The sequence below is a fragment of the Paramormyrops kingsleyae genome, chromosome 11, assembly GCF_048594095.1.
Source record: "Paramormyrops kingsleyae isolate MSU_618 chromosome 11, PKINGS_0.4, whole genome shotgun sequence".
Classification (NCBI taxonomy): Eukaryota; Metazoa; Chordata; class Actinopteri; order Osteoglossiformes; family Mormyridae; genus Paramormyrops; species Paramormyrops kingsleyae.
In genome coordinates, this window is record NC_132807.1 from 3431963 (window position 1) to 3448490 (window position 16528).

Here is a 16528-nt window from a genome sequence, read left to right on the forward strand (position 1 = left end):
AAGAAGTGAATTTCATAAGCTAGCTGACACTGGCTAGCAATATAGCTACCGTGTTTGCTAGCCAGCCAGCTTGCCGCAAAGTAGCTGTCACCTGTGAATGTGAAAAAGAGGATGTGCTATTTTTTAGGATTTTAAAACAGAAGTACTTTGAAGGTCAACTGTATGTTTACAAGCAAACAAGTACTGATTATGATATTGGATTAACACACTGTTTTTAGTAAAATTGACACATCATGCTGTCCTTAGACACACATGTGCTTTATGATATTTTTAACACATATGTTTTTAGAGTGTACTGTTTATTTGAAAAACTGAGGATTAAATGTTGTTTAAGTTAGTCATAGTTTACAATGAGAATAGATGTCTGGAAATGGGGTTTTAATATTTTGTGAGTATTTCTGGTTTGAACAATTTTCAACCCATAGTTAGCACATAATCTTGGGTCCTGGGAAAAAGCATCTTCACTTTATTGTAACTTTGAACGACTGACGTTATTTCATGGGAAGAATTAAAAACATTTTCGCTTTCATGTTCAGTAAAAAGTATGTCACAAAAAAGAAGTCCTGATATTGCAACAAATACCAAATGAGACCAGACCAAACCGGGAAATGCTCAGACATCACATGACCCACAAAACCACAGACATACATAGTTTTCAGTTGCTTTCCCAACGCTGGTGGAAATAAGTCACATGAACCTGTCCATGCAGAAAGTCTGTATGTTCATTGTTCACTGTATGTAATCATTGCTTTTTCTTTAATCAAAATATATTCAGCATATATTTTTCAATTCTGTACTGTACACTATTTTGATAACCATATTTAAAAAATGAAGCGCCTGTATTAGAATGTAGGCACCTGTACTAGAAATGTATCCTGTAATGCCATTTGGAGCACATGTCCTGCATCACAGCCTCTCCAAAGAGCCGGAACCTCTTTCATAGCATGTTTTAATCCGGTATTGCAAACACTTTCTGACGTGTTCTTCATGTTCTGCCTGTGTTTTCAATCTGTCACACTGTTACCTGTGACTCACTGGTGCAGTGACAACGTGTGTTTAAATGTGCACACATCCTGTCCACCTGCCACGGCTTACTTTCAGATTCGGTTTGCCGTGTTCAGCCTCCAGCGAGTGCCTGTGTGTATCCTGTCACATTTGCTCCCTGACTTATTCCAGTCAATATAGATATAAAATAGCATCGCCTTGCTTCTGCACGTGACCAATCAGGAAATTTAACAAAACCAGGCAATGTTATTTTGAATACATCTCTATATGTCTGTTATTTTGTTTCAGATGTATTATTTTTTGTGAAACTGAAATATAAATATTTCAACTGAGTGCACATACAGAAACACAAACCTGCCTTATGCCAACTCCCTGTAAAAGCCCCCCCCCCCCCCCCTCGGCCAGCAAGGGGCAGGCAGACTGAGGGTTTTGCAATGTCTCATGAGCACGCTTACCACTCAGGAGAGTTCTGTCCAAATTTGGGAACAGTATGGCAACCTGAAACACAGGCTAACACGCAAGATTATATTAACCATTCAGAAGAGCAGGAAAAAGTCTGATGGGGGGGGGGGGAGGGAGGCGAGGGGAGGGAGAACGCCCGATGACTGTTCTAAGGGATCATCTTGAAATGTCATTAAGCATTCTGACTCTTGTTACTGTGAAAGCCGTTTGCATTGTAATATTGTTGTACAGTGTTACTGGGACCATACATTCCATTCTGAACATTGCCATCTGGACAAAGACTAAGAATTCTTCCTAACTGTGGCACTTTAACTAGCACAAACTCCCTTTAAAAATTATTATGAATTAAGTCTTATCTTGATGTCAGTCTCACCTCACCGCAGGAGATGAACTCGTTTGTTTTTGTCTGCATCCATTTTCCATACAAAAATGCACATTTGAAAAATGTATCTGCCCAAAATGTAGCAAGAAACTGGCTTCGGATGAGTTCGCTGAACATATGCTTACATTTCACTGACCCTTGAGTTTCAAGTCCTACAATAATGATACAAATCATCATTTTAATGATAAAAGTGTAGCTATCATAATAATAATAAAACTGTATAATCTAATAATTTCGTTGCTGAAATCCGGTTTTCCAAAACATATAGGTTAGTTCATTTTTTAAAAGAAAGATATTTATAAAGATTATATTACAACCACTGGCAATGTTCACCCATTTTTTCCTTTTTAAAATAAAAACACTTCTTTCGAATTCCTTTTGTTGTCCTCTGGGGGGCGTGCCGGTGAGGGGCTCTATGTACATCCGGTCTTCTAGGAGCTCTCTGTGAGGACCTCCTTGTGCATTCTGTCCTCTAGGGGACGGTCCTGCAAGTACCTCTTTGTATATCCTGTTCTCCAGGGCAGCACCTGAGAAGGTCTCTGTGTACGTCCTGTCGGGGTCCTGCCCACAGGGGGCATGTTCCTGTGTCCAACAGATGGAGGGCACACCCTTGGTTTGGGGATGGGCTGGGGTGTTGTGCCCCATTCACATGGTGGCCAACTGACCCAGGACCAGGCAGAACTGCTGTGTGCAGGCAGCTAGCTCTCCTACCCGTTCCATGGTGTCCCGAGCAGCACTGGGAGATGGGTACTGTAGGGCTGCAGTCTTGGTGCTCGTCACAATGTCCTTCAGGCGCTCGCAGAGCGCGGCACTGTGATGCGCGGCGTGGGCACGGATCTCGGGGGACTTGGCCTGCCGCGACAGCGTGTCGCCGATGAAGACCAGCTTGTGCGCGCTCAGGATGACGAACTTACTGTGTGCCACGAAGATCTTGGGGGGCTGGTTGCCACTGATAGAGGAGAAGAAGGTGTCCACAGCGCTGGTCAGGGCAGTCACGTTGGACTCACACTGCTCCAGGTAGAAGAGCAGCAGCTGGCGGTCACCCATGCACAGCTTGCTCCGTGTGGGCGGGCATTGGCTGGGCGGAGTCCAGCTGCTCAGGTCGCTGTTGATTGGCTGAGTCACTTCCTGCTCCAGTTGCTCATACTGCTTCAACTGTCCAGAGAAGAAAGTATCAGTCATCAGTTTTACTGTCACTAATAACTATATTCTGCACATTCTGTCAAAGTCTCCTAGGCAAACAGAGAGACAGGCTGACAGACAGACATAGACACACACACACACACACACACACCTGCTGCTGCTCCAGCTGACTTTTGTTATTCCAAATGCTGTTTCCTTTTTCTGACTGCTGCCTTTGGCTCTTCTCAAACTCCTCCTTTCCCTAAAAAAAACACAAGGAGACTGATATTTACAGCTAAATAAATGTGTCCCACTCTTTAAAACTACTGAATTAAAAAACAGACAGATTGAGAAAAAAGATTTTACAAAAAAAGGAAACGCAGTGAACTGTGATTTTCATTAAAACACTCCCAGCAGGGGGGGGCTGCCAGTCTGCCACTGAAGCACAGCACAGCTTTGTTTGTTGGGGGGATGTTTCCAGTATGTTAGACCAGGGTCTCCCATTTCAGCCACAAGGCCTGGTTATTCATCATTTATCATATTGGTGGCCTAGGATCCCCCCCCCCCACCTTGTCAAATTTTAGCAACTGGTGGGGGGGTGTGGTGGGGTTGCTGATCCATCTGTGTCTTTTTGGCAATTTTTCCCATTATAGACTGAGGCTTGTTTATTATTATTATTATTATCCATCCATCCATCCATCCATCCATCCATTATCCATACCGCTTAATCCATCTGGGTCGCGGTGATTATTATTATTATTATTATTATTATTATTATTACTATTATTATTATTATTATTACACAAGGCTGTTGAAGGCTGAGGCACTGGGCAGCATACCTGCAGGTGGACATAGTCATAGTCTTCTATCCTGTCATCATTAGTGGGCAGTAGTCTGTCCAGTCTCTCCTCCTCGTTTGCGAACTTGGGTGGGGACGGTAGGGGGCGTGACTGGATGTTGGTCCGCTCTGGCCCGCCCATCTGACCGGCCGCAATGCTGTTGCCTGGGTTCAGCTGACCCAGTGGGTCTGCAGGTGGCGGCCGCTGCTTGGTCCGCCGGAAAAGCAATGCAGCGTTGCCGTGTAGGAAGGATGCCAGCTGCTTGGTGTCGTCCGGCAGACTCCTCAGACAGGCCGCCAAGTGGTCTAGGTCCTCGGCACCGGCAGCGCTGGGGGCAGGTGGTGAGGTCAGGGCCAGTCCCACGCGGTCCAGCACCTGACTGTGCATCACCAGGCCCTGGTACCCCTCCTCTATCTTCTGCACCTGCTTGCTCAATTTGGCCTGAAGCGTGCGGTCGGGTGCTTGGGCGGAATTAGCCACAGCTCCGCGGGCGAACTCCAGCAACTCCCGCATGGTGGTCCGAGCCCGTTCCGCTGCCTGCCGCGCCCCCACCAACCCCGCCTCCGTGCGTTCGGCCCCTCGCCAACCTGCGCTCACCAACACCACCAGCAGGGACACGGAGCCTTCCACTGCCTGCTGCAAGCGGGCCAGCCGTTCCATGGCGGGCTCCAGCTCCAGGTCGAGCCGGGCGTCGGCGGGCTCCTTGACGGGGACCGTGTCCAGGGAGCTGCCCGACACAGTGCTGCGTGCGCTGCCCGTGCTGGAGCCAGACAGCCTGTTGGAGCCGACGCACGGCTCATCCGAGGGGCCCGGGGCCACGTCACGGACCACTTGCGGTGGAACATCGTAAACATAGTCTCCACCATCCTCGCCTACAGCCGCGCGCTCACGAGGGAAATCATAAACATCTGTGGCCAGTTGCGCTGCTTCGGTCTGCCTCCGGCTGGTGGGGACGTCATACACCTCCTGGCCAAAGGGGGCGCTGAATTCCATGACGCGTTTCACCGCCACTGACGGGGGCGGGACATCGTATACCTCCTCAGCATCTGCTCTAGGACTCTGAGACAAGGCCAGCTTGTCCTCTAGGTCCTTCTTGACTTTGGCAAAGTTGGGCGGTACATCATAAGTTTCCTCACTGTCGGGGCCTTCAGAGACATCTTTGCTGACAGTAGGAGGGATATCATACACCTGTTGGGACATCAGACTCCATCAGATTCTGTTCTGTGGTGAAGTGTCCTGTTGCATAAAGTGCGGTGTGTAGTTGCACATTTAGCCAATAGTTGCATGTAACAAATTGGTGTATGTGTAGTTGGGTTCACACCGTTTTTTGGGAGAGCAAGTGGCTCTTGTCCACACTAGGGGGTGTGTCATAGGTGTCCTGGCTGCTATCCCACCTGGGGGGACCTTTCACTGCCATGGGGGGGGTGTCATATACCTGAGATATGAGAGAGCATTTAGACAATAGGTTGTATGAATCAATTTAAATAAGTGATTGCTTTTATACAATTTAATTACTTTATACCTTGTGTAAGTCCTACATCAACTAACACCAAGAGATGCAGTCTGATTGATAGGTGGAGAAGAAAAGTGTGAACTGGTCAAGAGGATCAGTGTAACCAACCGGTGGAGAGGATCAGCATAAAGTATTAGTGATGAGCATCAGTGTAAAGCATAAGTGGAGAGGATCAGTGGAGGAGATCAGCGTAGTGGATTGGTGGAGAAGATCAGCATTAAGGATCAGTGGAGAGAATCGGTGTAATGGATTGCTAGAGAGGATCAGTGTAACAAGTTGGTGGAGAGGATCAGCATAATGGATCAGTGGAGGGATCAGAGTAACAGGTCAGTGGAGAGGATCAGTCAATATTCATGTAGTAACACATAGGTATACATGCACATACAGTAGGACATCACTGACCAGGTAAGAGGACTGAACTGTTCATCCCTACCTGCTGCTGTTGCTGATTCCGTGTTGGTGGCACGTCGTAGATGTCACGGGATGTGGACAAGTGCCGTGGAACATCATACTCATCCTGCTCCACCTTCCCCGTGTCATACACGTAGACTTCTCCCACCCGTGTGGGGACCACCACCTAAGGAGGCAAGCAGAGATCAGACAGGATGCTCAGTGTCTGCGCATCAGGGCATTCAGTGTCTGCGCACCAGGGCGCTCAGTGTCTGTGCCTCAGGGCGCCAAGTGTCTGCGCAGCAGGGGGCTCAGTGTCTGCGCATCAGGGCATTCAGTATCTGCGCCTCAGGGCGGCAAGTGTCTGCATACCAGAGCACTCAGTGTCTACGCATCAAGGCTTTCAGTGTCTGTGCATCAGGGCGCCCAGTGTCTGTGCCTCAGGGCGCCAAGTGTCTGTGCCTCAGGGCGCCAAGTGTCTGCGCAGCAGGGGGCTCAGTGTCTGCGCATCAGGGCATTCAGTGTCTGTGCACCAGGGCGCCCAGTGTCTGCACACCAGGGTGCTCAGTGTCTGTGCACCATGCTCCTGCAGCCGGTCATATTCAGAGGTGGATAGATCATGTTCAGAAAATATAAATGCAAACCAGGATTTTGTTGAAATACAGGCAGTTGGGAGAATTCAGGGAGAACAAGTGTTGAACTGGGGAGCTGTGTGACAAACTGGTGCTTTTGGTTTGCTGCTCTTTAACACTGCTTAGCCCTGTGTTATCTGTTTCTGCTGGTTCCCTTGTGGGGTTGCATCCTGCTGTCCTGCATCTGAAGAGAACATCCCAGAAACCAGGGCCTTCTAGTGAGGGTCACATATCTTCAAATCATCTTAGGGACATCATGAGCTGCCATTCCTATAAAGGTGCTCATTTGGACTGTGATAGGGAGAAATTCTGTATCCCTGAAAACCGCCCACCCGGTGCAGTACCCCAGGGTGCCCAGCAGAGGGAAGCAAAGGGGACGCCTACCAGAGACTTCACCATTCATCAGAACTACATGTTGTTCCATCAGGTAACCTGTCTGATGTTAGGCATCATCCTACAAGGTTTCTTTGTTGCAGCACTGTATGGATAAACCTACTCAATGTAGTGCTGAGCATTTTGGAATGGTATTAGTCTAACACTCATCTCAGTAGATGCTCTGACAGAGTTTTTAGATCTTCTTGGCATTTCTCCTAATTTTTTGAGTATCGTCTGGCCAGATTGCTGGGTTATGCTTACAGGTTGCATCTCAGAAACGGAATGAAATGAGTAAATGAAAGGTAAGGAAAATAATGTGCAATGATTTTTCTCAAGACACAGTCACATCACCACTATGAACATACAAATTGGAGTTGCTTCACATAAGGCAACCAATAATCAGCAGCCCTGATCTATGTAGCAAACTCCTGGTGGTCTATCTGCCCTTCGCCCCACTGTCTATGCTTAAGAAGTTGCAGTCCCATCAAGCAACGAATCAGAAAGGTGTACGAAAATACCATAAATATGAATCAGTAAGTCTGATTGGATCTCCTTTTAGGATAAAGATACAGATTCTTGCAACTTTATGACTGTGCTCTCTTCTTAATGCAGATTCAGGTCACACACACAAACCCCCCTCCACACACACACACACACACACAGCAGATGTGTTATGCTCTATTGTATGGAGTCTGTGCAGTCTGCAGCTAATTCTGCGCAGTGAGCTGGCAGCCAAACCTGGACTGCCAGCCAAAAATGTTGTGAAGGCACAAGTGTTCAGCCTGCTGGCTCAATGCTGGGGGGTCTTTCGGGTCAGGGGGCTGCAAACTGAGAACGACAGCTGCAGACAAGCTTCTAAAAATGTCACCGTCACCTAGACTGTGCCGCTAATTAAATTCTGCTGCAATCTTAATTATTTCAGCTCCAACCAGCAGTGGGAGGCCTCATCTCCCAGGGCAACGGCGGCACCAGCAATGGCCGCGGCCCGCTGGGGGTGTCAGGACAGAAGGGGGTATTTGTATGCCAGGAGAACTCACACAGGGCATGTCAGAGTCCAGGGGGTGTGGAGTTTTCATAGCAACGCTGAACGGCCCACACTTATCAGTCAGCCACAATTAGTGTAGCCAAGCTAACAGAACAGATTCACTGCCCTGCAGATGGTACTGTGTGTGTGTCAGGAGGAATGAGCTGCTCCGTCCACAGACAGCCGGCGAGCCCAACGATTCTATAATTTATTACTCAGGAGACACTTTTTAGAATGTTAACTTATTTACACAAAATGGATATTTTCATGTGGAAAATCATCTTAGGAACTTCACCCAATGATACAATGGCAATCTTCTACAATTCAAATCAGGTACCACTGGTTGTCATCATATTAAAGTTAATCAATTTCTTGTATAACACTGTATTCCTGACATAATTTATAATTTATAATAGTTTCTGAAGTTGCAGCAGAGTGCAGACTGGGAACAGGACATCCGCCTTGATCCAAACTGCTTGGAGTTCCCAGAACTGTTAAATCCGTGCCTTTTTGATGTCAGCGGTCTGTAGATAGACCCCAGGATGCAGGTGGCTCTTTGTGGCCTGCTGATGGTGGCCCTGATGGAGGTAATGACAGGGTAGAGCCCTCGTGTGGCGGCCCCTCCCACACCAACCAGCCGCCAAACATCCCTGAGCCTTGGTGCAGCGGGATTTGAGCCTGTACTGACCTGCTCGCACCGGCTGCTGACGGCCACCTCTCACCTCTGCTCACCGCTCCCCAAACACACAAACACGGGTCTGGGCTTCTCGCCAGCTTCTTCACACCGCTTTTCTGGTGTTACCCAAACACTATTCACCCAAAGAGACTGACAGTTTTTTTTTTTTACACATTACCTGTTTTTTTACTAGAGTAAATCTGGATAAGAATCATGTCATAGCTTTCTGTGATGGGAAGTTTGACGTTTGGGTCACCATGATAGGTTGAAGAAGGTTTTTAACCGAAACACTGTATAACCAGCCTTCAGGATATAACGCTAACCCTGTAATAACAGCATGCAGGGTACAACCCAAACCCTGTATTATCAGCGTGCAGGGGATAACCCAGACTCTATATTACCAGCCTTCAGGATATCACCATAACCCCATAATACCAGAATGCGAGTTGGTGTGTCTGTTTCCAACCATTTGCTTACAGAAATGAGCAGGCAGAGTTCTTCTTAATGACACAGCCTATTGGTGCAGGTCCCAGGAGTGGATTTGATGTTGAATCCATGAACATGTTTAAACTGAATTTCAGGGGAGAATTAGCCAGCTTTGTGTATACTCAGTCGAAACAAGAATAGGACGGCAGGCCTGCTGCGGTGGTGAGTCATGGGCGGTGTCTGTACCCAGGAGCCCGCGTGCTCGCCCCCCTCTTTGATACGAGGTCAGTGGAGTGACCACAGGTCGGTCGCCAGCTGCTTGCCCTGCAGGCTTGGCATGGTGAGCAAAGAGTAGGGCCTCCCTTGCTGATCTTCAAAGGCATAGCCAGGGCACCCATCCATGAGGACGGCCAGCAGGGGGCATCAGCTTGCAAGCAGTTTCCTTATTGGTCTATCCAAAGTCAGCACACTGAAGTAAATCGATAAATGTACATATAAAAGAAAACATGTTGTGTATGTTAACGACTGGGCACATTTGCCTGAATCCTGAAATTGACCTTTGACTCACGGTAAAACCATAAATGCCCAGCCAACGACATTAATGGACACTGGGCTGTGGGGAAAATTCGATAGTTTCATGAATAAAACATGAATAACCATCAATAATTTCAAGCTGACTGGACATTGCTGCCTCACCGTTCATCCCTGCACTGGTATCTCTGCCAGAATCACAGCAAAACTAAATGGTGTTTAGAGGCTGATGGGGTGAATTTCAATGTGCTTCAGCCAGCACCTCCAGAGCTAACTTTTGGTGCATTCCATTTGAACTTAGAAGTCAGAATTTCAGAGTTCCTAGTTGGAAATTTCAATTGGAACGTATCCCCCCCCCCCCCGAATTCAGAGTACCAACTCGGAAAGTCAGAGATACCGCTGCAACCCCAACCTAAGAATTCAAGATGGCTGCACGCTTCATCAACAAAAGTGAAAGCTATAGTTATACAGTGGTACCTCAGTTCTCGAACTCATTAGAACTCGAATTTCTTAAAAGTCGAACCAACCAGTTCGAAAAAAAATTATCTACAGCTCGGTCTGAATCTCAGAAGTCAAACCGTGAACGCCGACCTAAAGATAACTTGTACATGCGGGAAATGAGTCACGCGGCACGTCTCAGCAGAAATAAAGGGTAAAGCTTCAGTCTCAGCCTGTAATTCGCTGTGATAGCATCCTGCATGTTTACACTAGCTGAATACATATATTTAGACAGTAAAAATACATTTAGACAATGATAGTAGCAGTAATTATGATTATATAATAAAATACATTTAAAAATAAAAATGTCTTATTCATTATTTTAATATTAATAATAAACCATTAATACGTTTAATTATAATAATATTGTTGTCCGAGCTGGGACAGAACAGAGACAAAGGGGCAGACGTCAGGGTATCGGGGAATACGGGGTTTAATTACAGGTAAGGCAGGCAAAACGCAGACGGAGAATACAATAACCGGACTGGGGAAACAAACTGAAACATGGACGAAATACAGAGGACTAATGACAACAACCAGCAACAGCTGATCACACGGGGATTCCACACGGAGTTAACTAGGGGGCGTGGCACACGGAAGGAGCGGACGATCGGGGCAGGACACATTGTTTGGATACATTTATTTTCTTACTTTACAAATTACTGTTTTGATAAAGGTGCTTAGATGTGTTTAGTACAGTATATGCTCTTCGTGTTTTATCGGTTCATTTTGTGTTTAAATGCTAAAAAAACATATTTAGGTGTCATTTTTTGGGGCCGGGAACCAATTAATTGGTTTTCCATTATTTCTTATGGGGAAAATTCGATCACAACTCGAACTTTTTAGGATTCACTCCGAAGTTCTGAATGGATTAAATTAGAGTTCTGAGGTACCACCGTACACTGTTTATTAACACTTATGTCTTATCTGTGGCTCATTAAAACGGTCGAATGCACAGTGCTGTCCAATTGCTCTCTGTAGACATGTTGCTGTGGTGTTTGTATGTGCAAAATACCTAGTAATACGTCGTTATCAACTGGTATTGCTAACAATGGCTATCAATGAACCTTGCTAGAAATGGTATTGCTAAATGGTTTTCCAACTTGTTATACCGGAACGTGGTTATTTCAGATGGAACTTCATTACGGGTTCTGACTTCCAACCTCCGAGGTGAATGGAACGCAGCATTTGTCTCCAGTCATAGGTGTCATTTTGCTTGCACAGGTTTGTGGGTAATGTAGGACACTTGCCAAAGTGACTATAAAGGCAGATATCTGACAAGAACAGTGACACATAACAGCCCGAGGGACAGTGTGCATTCAGGCTCAATACCAGTATAAGGAGCTTTTATGAGTTTGGGAATGATATACCGTTTGCGCTTAGTCAGTCAACTGTGGACCTTCCTTACCTTTCCTGGAGGAATTGGTAAATTCCAGGTCCTGCTCTCAATGGTGGAGGGTATCTGGTAAATGTCCTGAGTCAGATTCATGTAGGAGGGTACCTGGTAGACATCCTGAGTCAGACCCGGTCCCCCTACACTCATGGGCACCTGGTAGACATCTTGCGGGGAGCTCCTGGAGATCTGTGGCACCTGGTAGATGTCCTGTCCAGAGGTGGGACCCTGATACAGGCCTTGTGAGGCAGACTTGCTGTGGCTGGGTGGTAGCATGTAGACGTTGTCCTGTGGGGTGGAGACGGAAGCTGTGCTTGGAGTGCAGGGGACAGGGTGCATAGCTGTGTACTGGGATGATGGGTGGGGCTTGCTGAAGGCATTGTGGGGGATGGGCAGCTGGTTTGGGCTCACAGTGGGCGGGGACTGCTGCTGCTTGTCGTACATGCCCACCAGAACCTTGAGGCGGTTGCCAGGCACAATGCCCTGGCGTCCATGCAGTGAGCAGAACCACCAGCCATCCAACCCCTGCGTGTTGCGCTCCAGCACAGTGAGGATGTCGCCCTTGCGGAAGGAGAGCTCATCCGGGGACTCTGCCGAATTATCGTAGAGGGCCTTGGCCAGGATATTCTGCAGGGGGCGATAGAGAGTAGGAAAACATTTCATAATTCTTCTCGATGTGAATGAGACCCCTCTTTAGAACCAACAAACAATATTACATCACACACACATCTCCATTATCACAGACCAATTCCTGCCTCAGACCAAATCCTACCCCATCACTGTAGACTAATTCCTGCCCCATCAGGGCAAACTAAATCCTGCCCCATCACCACAGACCAATTCCCACTGTTTTGTGTCTTACACCCATCGCAGGGAGCCTGTCCTGTTGCTCCAGTTGGATATAGCCCCACATGCTCCCCGCCTTGCGTCGGATCACCAGCCTCGCTCCTTCTAAACACTTACTGCCAAGTGGCACGGTGCTGTTCAGCTGCTGTTTCCAAATCACATGCATGGCAGACCCCAGTCATTGTCTGAGCCATGAAACACTCAGCAGGGATGGAGGCGTCTGTCATCGGACACCTGGGTGATACCACCATGCACGCATTGAGAAAACATCAGACTGACACATTTCTGTGGTACTTTAGCACTTGTTAAACAGCAACCGTGCTGAAACCCCTCATCTGTGACATCACACTCTCCACTCAGGCCTGACATCATTCAGGATGCATCTCCTCCACGGATCCACCCAACTTCCTCTGCTCTGCCCTGACCCTCAGGCAGCGCCCCTCCTGATCTTTCCAGGAAGCTCTCAGAAAATTATTCCCATTCAGCCCCAACTGCCAGCCAAGGAACAAACGTTTGCTGATGTCCACGTCACCCCAGTGGAACTCACTGTAAGGCAAACACGCACACACATGGCCATACTGGGTGAATGCGGGTGGGAAGAGTTTAGCTTGAAATGGGAACGGAACCTTCACGTCATGTTAATGTCACACATAAAACAAGGAAAAATGCAGCATCCCTGTATAACACCAATTAAAATGAAACCTTTGTCAGGCAACAATAATACAAAGAACCAAAGAACAGAAGACGTACAACATGACTTTGGAGGGAAATGATGAAACGGACTGAGTGGGGGAGGCGCCACGGGGGTGAGGGGGGGCTCTCAAGGCAGTCGTCTGAGGCCCACAGCAATGATGTCATTGTAATGTCTGCTCCCGGGAATGGGGGTGGCTGTGTAACTGTATAGTCTGCACCCCCTCATCCTGAGCCAAAGAGAGATGGATATGATGCAGGGCTTGGGAGGGGGGGGGGTTACAGTCATCGGCCTTTTAGAGGACACCCTGACACACACAGAGTCCCACACTCCAGTCAGACACACGCACACACACACACACACAGAGTCCCACACCCTGACACACACAGCCACACACACACACACACACACACACGGAGTCCCACACCCTGACACACAAAGTCAGAAAAAAAAAAAAAAAAAGAATCATTAACATTAACAGCTCAGATTCTGGCCCCTACTCGCTTCTCGGCCTCCTGCCTGCAATCCCTCAACTCTGCCAGAAGAGGGCTCTGCTCAGGAGCCCAGCGTTGGGATGATGCTCAGCAGCAGGCTAATTATGGGGGCATCTTAACTCCATGATTTTGCTCAGTGTTTTGCTAATTAGTCCCTTGAATCATCACAGCACAGTGAGCATTTCCTACTGAACCTTGGCTTCTGCTGTCCCATAACAACTTCATCTTTCAGGCTAAAATGTTTGTTTGGCGTTTTGATGCTGATATCGCAAGTCTGATCAGAGTCACAGGCATGGTGGACTGCCAGGTTGGGAAACCTCATCATTCACTCACAGACACACAGATATTCTCACACATTTCCTGATGCCTCTGTCTAGAGGAGTGGAGGAGAAAAAAGCAACATCTAAGTTGAACAGGGGGGGGGGGGGGTAGGCTCACTGCCTAAACGTCCTAAACATCAATGTGTGGACGACCTGAAGGATGAAGCACATGTATTTGTGTATTAATAAGGCAGAGAGTGAATGTATCATGTTATTACTGAAAAACATCCCCCCAGGGCACATACACCTCCCCCATTCCTTGGAATGCTCCGTCCCTCCTTATGCCTTGTATGATGTCACATCTCCCATCCAGAGGCTTGGTATGTCTTGTCACCCCCACAGTCCCTCGTTGGTACGCTCCAGCCCAGTCCTGGCAAGTCCAGGCCTGACTGCCAGCGCTCAGCAGCTCAGTCACCAGAACAATCCGCAGGTATTGCTACATACCTATTTTCTCAGAACTGTTTTCTGCACAAGGTACAAAAACATTCCTCACGTATGACCACTACACACCTTGATATATACCAAAAACGCACTGCTCAGTGCTCAGGCCCAGTCGCTGAACCAGTACAGACTGGGAATGACCCAGCTAGAAAAATGTTTACCTGTATGCAGGCAGCACTGGGCTATCTCTACACAGATTTTGCTAACCCCTATACACAGGGGTCAGGCTGAGCCAGATGCAGGGGCACTCCAGCTCAGGCGTCTGTGTGAACACAGCTCAGAACGTTAGCAGAGCGCTACTGTAACATAATTAGAACTGTGTAGCAGGCCAGTGTGTGTGTAAAAAACCCGGTACCCCATGTCAAAGAGGGCTCTTCAGGGTTCAGCGGTCAAAGAAAATGCCTGGGGCTGCATTGAACCTCTCTCAAGCCTGTACAGGCCAGTCAGGCCGGGCATGTCTCCGCAGTGGGGAGAAGCAGCCTGAAATGTGTAGCCGCAGGCGACGGCAAAGCGCCAGGGCGGTGTGCCCTCAGACCACGCCTCCGATCCTGAGCAAAGTCAGGCTTCACCTGCAGCTTCGGGCTGCAGCACACGTCCCCAAACTGTGGCCCCGCCCCCGATCTCGACAAGTACAGACCTTGGACTGGATCTGACAGAAAATCGAACAAAAATTACAAGGGGAATATGTTTACTTTGTGTGTGATGTTAAAAAAAACCTCACCATAAACCTCAGAGAAACATTCCAGCGGCTCAGAGGCGTGCTGAAGCCAGCAGCTGAGCAAGGCACCATGGCAAATGGGTTTCTGGAAGGTCTGGCGGACGGAACCCCACTGAGACGGAAACTACGTGGCTGCCTGACTGCGCAGATACGAACGTGCTTTGCACAGACTGCGCAGTCATAAACTGCTTGAAATGTGCACATTTCCCCACTCCAGCCATATTTCCCGAGAATCCCCTCATCTCTTCCACAAGTGTATGTCACCGAAACTCAACAAAGCCTGTCAGCAGCTACTACCATAATACACACACACACACACACAGACACACACACACAGATCACCCAGGCGACAGAGGGTCTCCCTGCTCCCTCTGGGTTCAGTCACAGCCTTATAACTGTAATGCAAAAGACCCCTTTCTTATGTTACCAGTTTCTGTTAATCGGGTTCAAAGCCTGAGGAGCAGCAGACGAGGGGAGAGATGAAGTGAGATGTTCCCCTTTAATGTCACGTCCATGGTGGTACTATAAGTGTGGCCTCATGCAGGAGCAGTGGGGGACAAACGGGAGAGTCTGGGGTAAGTCCTGTGTCCTGCACCTGTCCAGTACCTCGCCTGTGCATGTCACCTGACCCACAACACAGCTTTGTGTGTCACCTGACCCACAACACACCTTTGTGTGTCACCTGACCCACAACACACCTTTGTGTGTCACCTGACCCACAACACACCTTTGTGTGTCACCTGAACTACAACTCGCCTCTTCATTTGTGTCATCCACTGTTTTTTCAAACTGCCTGACACATTATCAGAATCACATAGCTGGCCCAGATAAGATTAGGGTTAGGGTCGGGGTTGGCTTGGTGGTAAATACGCTGCCCCCCCCCCCCCCCAAGAGACAGTATCCTGTGGGAAACTCAAGATCTACGGGGGTCGAAGGAAAGCAAAATCCAACCCAGGACTGTTAGTCCCCGATGACTCAGAGGTGGCTCAGGCTGGTGGAATATTCACTGCCCAATAGACCCCCCATCCCATCCCATCCCATGAGGCCTCCTGAGTGAGCTGTTCAAAACCCCTGCCCCACTGATAGGGACATCCCCATCACAGAAACAATCTAAGCAAATCACCAGGAAGGCATTCTCACTCTGCTGAAGATGTGGTTGTCTGCCAAGGTGGGGGGGGGCGGGGGCTCTCACACATCCACGTGCCCCCCATGTTCCCAGCTAAGAGACATTCCATAAAAAGAAGCTAAGCTAGAAAACTCTGGAGCAGTGAGTCAGCTCCCAGTCAGAATTAAAGGGAAATCCACATCAATTTCCGTCTTCATATTTAATCTGGTTTCAATCCACAATTTTATTTTTATTCACCTCATATCCAGTTTAAGCAGTTCCTAAAGCCGTAGATCAGAAACCACAGCAAGCTTCTGGGGCGATGTCATTTTAAAGTGGAGTTTCACAGCATAGGAATGCTCTTGTTAAGAAACTTTAAGACCATGACCAGACCTTCAAGAGTGATAAGAGCCTGAACAACTCGCAGAGTGTGTAAAGATTCAAATCAGAACATCTAAACGACCTCACTATGACTTCTGGGTAATCGTCGCTTGTCCACATCATTAGCCTTTTTACTAATCATGTAACCGTTCTGTAGATCATTCAATAGGTTAGTGTCCATACGTTCAAAACATTAACAGAACCTTAGAGGACTTCATTATGTCTTCAGATGATTTCTAACCACGCTGCGATACACACCACAGT

General features: G+C 47.9%; 1 protein-coding gene across 5 annotated transcripts in view; it reads right to left on the minus strand.

The window, feature by feature from the left end:
* Positions 1-443: 443 nt before the first annotated feature.
* The window catches only part of LOC111859378 (breast cancer anti-estrogen resistance protein 1-like), a 28411-nt gene continuing 12326 nt past the window's right edge, over positions 444-16528 (minus strand). For 3 of the 5 annotated variants that reach the window (XM_023841978.2, XM_023841976.2, XM_023841977.2), the window contains 6 exons: positions 11284-11895; positions 5757-5900; positions 5132-5245; positions 3811-4998; positions 3144-3233; positions 444-3004 (listed from right to left, as the gene is read on the minus strand). In XM_023841978.2, coding sequence (XP_023697746.1) covers positions 2495-3004; positions 3144-3233; positions 3811-4998; positions 5132-5245; positions 5757-5900; positions 11284-11895 — 2658 coding nt within the window. In that variant the 3' untranslated portion in view covers positions 444-2494. The remainder of the gene's footprint in view (positions 3005-3143; positions 3234-3810; positions 4999-5131; positions 5246-5756; positions 5901-11283; positions 11896-16528) is intronic. The other 2 variants (XM_023841980.2, XM_023841979.2) reach the window with 2 other exon arrangements.